The sequence below is a fragment of the Trachemys scripta genome, chromosome 1, assembly GCF_013100865.1.
Source record: "Trachemys scripta elegans isolate TJP31775 chromosome 1, CAS_Tse_1.0, whole genome shotgun sequence".
In the NCBI taxonomy this organism is placed as follows: domain Eukaryota; kingdom Metazoa; phylum Chordata; order Testudines; family Emydidae; genus Trachemys; species Trachemys scripta.
In genome coordinates this window covers 307,651,960-307,662,333 of record NC_048298.1, presented here as the reverse complement: position 1 = coordinate 307,662,333, position 10,374 = coordinate 307,651,960, and the positions used below count along the sequence as shown (strand labels likewise).

At 40.9% G+C, this 10,374-nt stretch overlaps 1 protein-coding gene across 1 annotated transcript in view; it reads left to right on the top strand.

Moving 5' to 3' along the window:
* The window catches only part of MPHOSPH8 (M-phase phosphoprotein 8), a 48,176-nt gene that overhangs the window by 667 nt on the left and 37,135 nt on the right, over positions 1–10,374 (top strand). Inside the window, exon 2 of the mRNA XM_034758804.1 lies at positions 7,527–7,682. Coding sequence (XP_034614695.1) covers positions 7,527–7,682 — 156 coding nt within the window. The remainder of the gene's footprint in view (positions 1–7,526; positions 7,683–10,374) is intronic.

Genomic DNA, 10,374 nt, shown 5'->3' with positions numbered 1-10,374 from the left:
CACCTATCCCCCACTCTCCCCGGGCCGAGCGCCCCCCTCTCCCCGGGCGCCCCCCCTCATGGGGGCGCCCGGGGAGAGAGGGGGGGTGGGTGTGAATGAGGGGGGCGCCCGGGGAGAGAGGGGGGGTGGGTGTGAATGAGGGGGGCGCCCCGCCCAGGGAGAGGGGGGGGCGTGAATGAGGGGCGCCCCGGCCCGAGGGAGGTGTGTGAATGAGGGGCACCCCGGCCGGGGAGAGAGGAGGGGGGGTGTGAATGAGGGGCGCTGCGGCCCGTGGAGAAGGGGATGTGTGTGAATGAGGGGGGCCCGGGGAGGGAGGGTGTGTGTGTGTGTGTGTGTGAATGAGGGGAGCCCTGGCTCGGGGAGGGGGGGATGAATGAGGGGAGCCCCGGCCTGGTAGTGTGTGTGGTGGGTGATTGAAAGACGTGGAAACCTGGCCCTGCGGGCTGCAAGAGGCGAGAGCTGGCCTGGCAGAGATGGGGGTAGGCAGTGCATGAGAGGAGAACTGGCTGGGTGGGGTAATGAGTGGATGAAGGGAGACCAAGACTCCTCAGCTTTCCACCTGTAGCTGGAGCTAGCTGCTGTTATGGAGCCGGCCCTGCCTGTTACCTCTTCCATTCATTCCCTTCTCTTTTCTTTTCCCCAGAAGCCACCTGACTTCCTCCCTTCTCCCACAGTTCCTGCCGCTGTGTCACTCTTGTCTCACCTCTCCCTTGGCCAGGCATTCCTCTGTTCTGCACCTGAGTCTTAGATCCCTGGCTAGACTAATGGTGAGGGGCTGTGAGGGAAGCAGCCAAACAGCTGATGCCTTCATGTGGGCTGGCTCCCCATGTCTTCCCCTCACAACACACATGCTTTCATTTTCAAATGTTATAACCAAAGGTAGCAGGGCAGCATCTTGCATAGGCTTGAATTTGGGTTTCTGTTCTTTTTGTTTCCACTTTTATGGGCCACTTATAACTCAAGCTGCTTGAAGCTAATTTAAAATACTTTGCTTTAAGTACTTCATTTAGCATAACTGTCTCTACCCAGTTGATCAGTTAGCCTGGGATCTCAAGCTGGGAGAGTCAAACCCTTTCTTTATGGCTACATGAAGTGGTGAAACTCTTCTGTGTAACATGGAATAAAGGCACAAAGGAGAATCATTTTTAAAGTGACACGGACAGAAAATTGTTCCTAAAATACTTTCATTTTTGAGTCCCAATCATAAAACCATTAAAGACACAGGTGCTGATATTTGAGGTTATATGGATTCTTGTGGGTCAGGTTTGTCTGGGATGATTTTTTTGTTTTTGTTGGGCTATAAGCCCATGAGAACAGTGTTGTATCTTAATGCTTTTATTATATAACCTCTAATATAAAATACGGCTTTTTGTAGCTTTGGATGAAAGAATTATTAAAAAAAAAAAATCATGTTGACAATTTTTCCCCGGTAGTTGCAGTGGTAAAATACATTGTGAAAATACCCATTTCCTGGATCAGAGGCTCACTGGGATAAGATTCTGACAAACGTGGTCCTTTAGTAAATGTATTGTCTCAATGAACACATTGTTTAATCCATCTTGAACTTCCAGTTGTTTCTGAATATAACTTAAATCATGTAATCATCAAAAGTATTCTAAGTTCTCACTGCTGTTGTATGAAATTACTTTCCTTGTAGTGGTTTCTAGGTAGTTTTCATGGATCCATTAGGGATACAGAATCTCTCAGGCCAGGAATACAATATTAGAGACAGCAGGAATGTCTTTCACAACTTGTTAGCCTTTCTTTGAAATGCTGAGCTACTCTTAGGCTAGGTCTACACTACCTGCCTGAATCGGCGGGTAGAAATCGATCTCTCGGGGATCAAATTATCGCGTCTCGTTGGGACGCGACAATCGATCCCCGAATCGACGCTCTTACTCCACCAGCGGAGGTGGGAGTAAGCGCCGTCAACGGGGAGCCGAGGAGGTCGATTTTGCCGCCGTCCTCACAGCGGGTAAAGTCAGCTCCGATACGTCGAATTCACGTAGCTGAATTTGCGTATCTTAAATCGACTCCCCCTCTCCCCCCCAGTGAAGACCTGCCCTTAGGGCTTGTCTACACATAAGCTGCTGCAACTGTGCTGCTGTTGTGCTTCAGTGAAGGTGCTGCCTATGCTGACAGGAGGGGTTCTCCTGTCAACCTAGCTCTGTTTACACAAGTGGTTAGGTCAGTTTATTTGCTTCACTCAGGGAAGTGGATTTTTTACACCCTGGAGAAATGCAGTTATACTGACTTAATTTCCTAGTATAGACCAAGCATTAAGGTTTGTATCTGCAAGATACAAATGTGACTTAAGCAAAGAGCCCTGCTTTTGAAATTTATATAGAACATGATGGAAACTCTGAAGTGTTGTTGAGTATTATTTTTTGTGGTTTTTATATAGGTCTAATTCTGCATCACATATAAAAAAAATTTATAGGCACTCTGATTGTGGAGAAATAGCCAAAATGTAGAGGGAAAATAAAATAGTCCTTCAGATTAAAACTGAAGTGCAAAAGCTTCAAGACTTACTACATTTATGTGCAGCTTGTTGATGTTCACTATCTGCCAGATCTGTAACACCTCAGCTTAACACAGAAGAGTTCAGGCTTATGGAGTTAGCCCTAATTTCTTGAAATTTTCTACTTAAAACAGCTAACTTTTTACTAACATATACCTCAGTGTAAGACGTATCTCCTTCTGAAGTAAGTGTTAACTTGCACCAAAACAAAATGTTCTTTCAAAGTATTGCATTGTTCAATATGTTTTAAGTTTGTGAGGGGCTTTAAAGAAATAGTGGGGGAAGGTTTTTTCTTTGAAATACCTTGATAGTGTCCTTTTTAACTTGGAAAGGAAAATATTTCTCTCAAAATAATCTGACTTTACCAAAAAAAAAAATTGAACATTTGAAGCTTACAACATTCCTAAATCTGAACAGAAAATGTTTTACTTTAAAATGATGTAATCACCCCCTGAGTGATGTAATTTGTAGTGTAGACATAGTCTTAGACACTGATTTGTATAGAAAACAAATGGGAATAAATGGTAAGTGTTCAACAGTGTAAAAGATTAAGTGGGATGTTACAAGGTTGTGTACTAGGTCTTGTGTTTAATATATTAAGGATCTGCAAAAGGGGGTGAACAGTGAGATGCAGAGCTTGCTGATGACAAATGTATTTAGAATAGTCAAGAGGAGCAAAATTTCTTTTGAAACTTCTCTCTCCAAAATAGTTGGAAAACAATGTAATTTTTGAGAACCACTGTTCACTTTCCCTCAAAAGAAACAAAATCCTCTTGCATATAAAGTGCTTTAATCCAGAGCCTTTTCGGTTAGTGAAATTGTCTCATGTCATGGATATTCTGACATGGAACGTACTTAATAAAGAATTAAAATATGGTAACATAATTAATACCAATCAGTATGGTTTTATGGAAAATGGTCTTGTCAGACAGATTTGATATTATTTTTTGGTGAGATTGGTTGATAATGGTAACCACATTTACAGAAGTTAAGTCAGATGTCTAACAGAATATGCTTTATTCTGCATGATATTCTGATTTTTAAAAAAGTTTGCACGCTACAAAATCAATGTAGCACATATAAAAATAGGTTAAAACTTGGTTAAAAGATTTCAAAATAACTAAATGAGGAGTCATCTAGTGGGGGTATTTCTAGCAGGATGCTCCAGGAATCTGTTCTTAGCCCAATGCTATTCAATATTTCTTTCAATGATCTGAAAGAAATAACAAAATCTCTGCTGGTAGAATTTGCAGAGAATATAAATTGGTGGAATGGTAAATATAAGTGGAGACAGGTCTCTTGGTAAGGTGGGCTCATTTGACCAACGTATGTTTTTAATACAACCAAATGAAAAGTCATACATCCAAGAACAAAGAACATAGGTTACACTTACAGTCCCCCATCCTTTATCCTGGAATGCAGTGACACTGAAGAGAAGTTGGGACATGGTGTTGATAACCCATTGAACATGAGTTCCCAGTGATGTGGTGTACTTGATGGCTAGTATGATCTTGGATGTTCAATCGGGAATTTTGAATAGGAGTAGGGAGATATTACCTCAGTATATTAGTGAGATCATTACTGGAATACTATGTCCATTTCTAGTATCCGCACTCCAAAAAGGATGTTAACAAATTGGAAAAGGTTTGGAGAAATACTAAAAGAATGATATGTGGTCTGGAAAACAGTCTTATAGTGAGAGACATAAGATGGCCAATCTTTTTCCTCCAGGAGGAGATTGAGGTGACTTAGGGATGTGCTTAGGCAGTTTCAGAGTAGCAGCCATGTTAGTCTGTATCCGCAAAAAGAACAGGAGTACTTGTGGCACTTTAAAGACTAACAAATGTATTAGAGCATAAGCTTTTGTGGGCTACTGCCCACTTCTTCGGATGCATATAGAGTGGAACATATATTGAGGATATATATATATACACATACACACACACACACACACACACGTTGGCACGAACTTACCAACTCTGAGAGGCCAATTAAGTAAGCCATACCATCAGGGGCTCGTTCACCTGCACATCTACCAATGTGATATATGCCATAATGTGCCAGCAATGCCCCTCTGCCATGTACATTGGCCAGACCGGACAGTCTCTACGCAAAAGAATTAATGGACACAAATCTGACATCAGGAATCATAATACTCAAAAACCAGTGGGAGAACACTTTAACCTGTCTGGCCATTCAATGACAGACCTGCGGGTGGCTATCTTACAACAGAAAAACTTCAAAAACAGACTCTGAGAGACTGCTGAGCTGGAATTGATATGCAAACTAGATACAATCAACTCAGGATTGAATAAGGACTGGGAATGGCTGAGCCATTACAAACATTGAATCTATCTCCCCTTGTATTCTCACACTTCTTATCAAACTGTCTGTACTGGGCTAGCTTGATTATCACTTCAAAAACATTTTTTTTCCTCTTACTTGGCCTCTCAGAGTTGGTAAGACAACTCCCACCTGTTCATGCTCTCTGTATGTGTGTGTGTATATATATCTCCTCAATATATGTTCCACTCTATATGCATCCGAAGAAGTGGGCAGTAGCCCACGAAAGCTTATGCTCTAATAAATTTGTTAGTCTCTAAGGTGCCACAAGTACTCCTGTTCTTCTTAGGCAGTTTGACATCTTTAAATCAAGAGGGGATATGACTTGAGTGCAAAACCCTGTTGGAGTACAGTTTTTGGTTTAAGCATTGCAGCTTTTTCACTTTTGAAAGTTCAATATATTAGAAGGTGGTGCTGGTTGCAAATATAGCACAATTATTTGCTTATCTATTTTGTGTTTGAATTTATGGTGTTACACCTCTACCCTGCTAAAACGCTATCCTTGGGAGCCAAAAAATCTTACTGCGTTATAGGTGAAACCACGTTATAATCGAACTTGCTTTGATACACCGGAGTGTGCTGCCCCGCCCCCCCGAAGCGCTGCTTTACTGCATTATATCCGAATTCGTGTTATATCAGGTCACGTTATATCAGGGTAGAGGTGTACTATAATGAGTATGTTGGTAAGACCCTGCACTTTCCTTTTTCGGCAAGGATAAATATTGAAGTGTGGGGGCGGGGGGAGATCTCTTAAAATCTGAGATTCTCCTAACAATTAGGAAACTAAGAAAAAAATGCAAAACATCTATTTTAGCACGATAACACTATAAAACGGGAAGAAAGTAAAGAATTAACATTTAAATAAAATAAATCATGACTTTTAAAATCTTTTTTTAACTTATTTTAGGCCTGTCAAGCGATTAAAAAAAAAATGAATCACGCTCTGTTAAACAACAATAGAATACCATTTATTTTAAACATTTTTGGATGTTTACAACATTTTCAAATATTAATTTCAATTACAACAGAGTACGAAGTGTACACTGCTCACTTTATTTTTATTGCAAATATTTGCACTGTAAAAAAATTGTATTTTTCAATTCACCTCATACAAGTACTGTAGTGCAATCTCTTTATCATGAAAGTTGAACTTACAAATGTAGAATTATGTACAAAAATTGCATTCAAAAATAAAACTGTGAAACTTTAGAGCCTACAAGTCCACTCAGTCCTACTTTTTGCTCAGCCAATCACTTAGACAAACAAGGTTGGTTACAATTTTCAGGAGATAATGCTGCCTGCTTCTTGTTTACAATGTCATCTGAAAGTGAGAACAGGCATTCACATGGCACTGTTGTAGCTGGTGTTGCAAGCTATTTATGTGCCAGATATGCTAAACATTTGCATGCCCTTCATGCTTCGGCCACCATTCCAGAGTACGCACTTCCATGCTGATGATGCTCATTAAAAAAATAATGCGTCAATTAAATATGTGACTGTACTCCTTGGGGGGGAGAATTGTACGTCTCCTGCTCTGTTTTACTTGCATTCTGAATATATTTCATGTTATAGCAGTCTCGGAGGATGACCCAGCACATATCTGGCATGTAAATACCTTGCAACGCCGGCTACAAAAGTGCCATGCGAACACCTGTTCTTACTTTCAAGTGACATTGTAAATAAGCAGGCAGCAGTATCTCCTGTCAATGTAAAGAAACGTAGTGATTGGCAGAATAAGAAGTAGGACTGAGTGGACTTGTAAGCTCTTAAGTTTTACACTGTTGTGTTTTTGAGTGCAGTTATGTAACAAAAAAATCTGCATTTGTAGGTTACACTTTCACAATAGAGATTGCGCTTCAGTATTTGTATGAGGTGAATTGAAAAACGCTATTTCTTTTGTCATTTTTACAGTGCATATGTTTGTAATACAAAATAATATAAAGTGAGCACTGTGAACTTTGTATTCTGTGTTGTAATTGGAATCAATATTGAAAATGTAGAAAAACATCCACAAATATTTCATAAATTTCAGTTGGTATTCTATTAAGTGCGATTAATCGCAATTATTTTTTAAATCATGATTAATTTTTTTAGTTAATCGTGTGCATTAACTACAATTAATTGACAGCCCTATTTTTTTTTTTTAACTCCACCCTGCTCTTCAATTCAAGTGCTTTTGGGCACATGTATGCTGCAGTGTGAAGCCAGGAAAGGAAAAAAAACAGTTCTTGTAGCAGACTTCATTCTTGTGAAGTTGAGTAGTTGATGTGTGTGTCCCATCACAGTATATCCTGATCTAGGAAAATGATTTGTTCACATTGTAATATGAAATTACTAAATTTGTTTGGAGAAGCAGCAAAGAACTTCAGGCAAAACCAAATGGTTAACAGAAGTTTAGTGAACTACTGTAAGAAATAAGTTTTATACTCACTGTACTTAAAACCTCTTTTGTGTAATACTTCAAACTATGAGAACATGTTTGGATGAATGATTATAGCAAAACACGGCTCATCTCACTTTTTAGGAATTAACATTTTCATCCTATAAAGTCAGATTAGACTAAACCATTATACATTGAGATTCACAAGAGCAAGTCGATACTGTAGAAACCCCCCACCCCCTTCATAAACTCTTGTTTTATAAGTACTTTTTGCTCTCACAGGGTAAAATTCTGTACAAAGTGCGGTGGAAGGGATATACCTCGGATGATGATACCTGGGAACCAGAGGTTCATCTGGAAGACTGTAAAGAAGTGCTGCTTGAATTCAGAAAAAAAATTGTGGATAATAAGCCTAAACTCGTTAAGAAGGACATACAGGTATGTCTGCTTTCCCCTCACCTTCCAGTAAAGACGGCTTTCCCTTTTTAGGCCTTATTTTCTGGTATTAAATGTTCCATGGAGTTGTGTGCAGACTCTAAAATATGATCAAAATTTCTTTGTAGTAGAGGCCTTTATTGTAATGACCATTGCTTGCTTGCTTGGGAGTTACTATTAATTAAAGCTTGGGTAAGATTACAAAAATCTCTTAAATTAGGAAAAAAATGCCGTAAGTGCCCTTTTTGGCCAAGCTTGTGAGGTCCTTACATTTAATTTGGTGGCATTTCTCTGTATGTAATGTGATAACTTGTGAACCTAGTATCCGATCAATTCCAAAGTTATTGGGAATGTGCAAGGCATCAGTGGCCAGAACCTTATTGATTTTTGGGGAAACTGGAAAACCAAAAGGCGAGAAATGGAAACCCTACCATCAGATTACTACAATCAGTGTTTCAGGCACCTCTGCAATCGTATATAGTTCAAACAGCTAATTGAGGACATCAGTTAATGCCTTGTGGCATAAAAATACTTCTGTTTGGCTTCTTAATACAGTTTAATATTTTGATGCCCTGAATGATTAATCACCCAGATAAATTGGGAGTGTCTGGCTTGGGGGAAAGGGACTGGAGAGAATGAGGTGAAATAAGGGTGCACACAGAGCTCCTGTCATAGGTGGTGGAGCATGGGGGACCCCCAAAGGGGGGGGCATATAGCTCTTGCCATGGGGGGGGGGAGAGAAACGGGGGCATGCAAAACCCATGGCAGCAGGGAGGTTGTGGGGCGTTACAGTGAATCCCTGAAAAAGAAGGGGAATGGGAGATGGCAACACAGAGAGCTTGTAGGGGAGGATGGAAGGAACCTCTGCTTTGTGCAATAAACTCAGCCTATACAAGAAATGAAGTGTATGACCTGCTAGTATAGTTATCTTTTCTCCTAGAATAGTCATAAAAATAAAAAAATTTCTACATTTCAATATAAAATGGGCTCTCCTATTAGAGTAGTTTGAAAACATTCCTTAACACTTAAGTTTTGATGGGTATATTTTGCATCTGAACATGTAATCTTTTAAAGCCTACTGTAGGTTTGCATGCTTTCCTGCTGGTTTTGATATCCTTGCACTGTAAGACTAGAGCAGGGGTCGGCAACCTTTCAGAAGTGGTGTGCCAAGTCTTCATTTATTCGCGGTAATTTAAGGTTTCGCGTGCCTGTAATACATTTTACATTTACGGGACCGGTAGATGGAACCCCAGACTGGCAGCGGGCTGAGTGGGGTCCCAGCTGCCAGCCCCGCTCAGCTTGCTGCCGGCCCGGTTTCCGTCCATCCAGGCCGACAGCGGGGACCCCAGACTGGCAGCAGCGTGCCACAGTAAATCAGCTTGTGTGCTGCCTTTGGCATGCGTGCCATAAGTTGCCAACCCCTGGACAAGAGAGTCATTTTGTATATTGGAATGCTTACTTCTCAATCCATATTGTGAAACAAGGTTAACTAGATTTCTAAATATCTACATAGATTGATAAAGCAGTTATCTTCTGAAAGCTAGAATTACAGATAGGAACTGTGTTTCTCATTAATAGTAACAGTTGTGTCTATACCAATGGAATAATTGTAGGCACAGAATGCAGAATCTGATCTCAGTCTTACCACCATTTTCTTCTGTCTCTTGTAGACTAAGCTTTTGCAGGGAGGGCAGCAGGAATGGAGACCATTATGGATAGTCTTTTTAGTTTAAAGCACTGCTCTGTTTTGCGCTATCTTTTTTTTTTTTGTTGTTAAACCTCAGCCTTGCTATTATTATTTGTCTTAGACGGTTTTCTGCATCAGACAGGGAATGAATGTACCTCACCCAGATTCATCTCAGTTTAATTTTAAGCCCAATTTAGTTAAATGGTAAGGGGCCAGTCTAATCAACATTCAGTATTTACTGTCCCCACACCAAACCCTATCCTCTTCCAGTGAGAACTCTTTGCTCACTCATTCTTTGAAGCCGTACTTTCCCTCCCTGCCTTGTTTGATTGTTCTTTCCCCAGTAATCTCTGGGACTTTTTCTTTGTTCCTGTTTAATTTAGAGTAAGTGCAATGGATGATGGGCACATGAGTTTTGAAGAGACTCTTATAGGGTATGTCTGTATTGCAATAACACCCTGCAGCTGGCCCATTTTGACTGACTTGGACTCATCGGGCTCAGGTTGCAAGGCTATAAAATTGCAATGTAGATGCTCAGGCTGGAGCTCAGCTCTGGGATCCTCTTCCCCCTTGCTGGGCTCCAGCCCACGCCCAGATGTCTATGCTGCAATTTTATAGCCTTGGGGCCTGAGCCCCGCAAGCCAAAGTCAGCTGACTCAGGCCAGCCCTGTCTGTTTTATGGCAGTGTGGACATACCCATGTGCTTTAAAATAACCTACAACAGGTTTCTTTGGAATCTTGTGCCTTACTTCTGGAGAATCAGTAGATCACCTTTGCAATATCAAGTTAATTAGACATGTCTACATTATGGGTGCTACAGCGGCACAGCTGCAGCTATACCACTGTAGCGTTGTAATGTAGACACTTTCTACATTGACAGGGTGTTTTCCTCGGAGGAGGAAATCCACCTCCCCAAGAATTGGTAGCTAAACTGATGGAAGAAGCTAGTCATTTCTGCACTGGCAGTTAGGTCAGTCTAAACTTTAAGTGTAGACCAGGACCGACTCT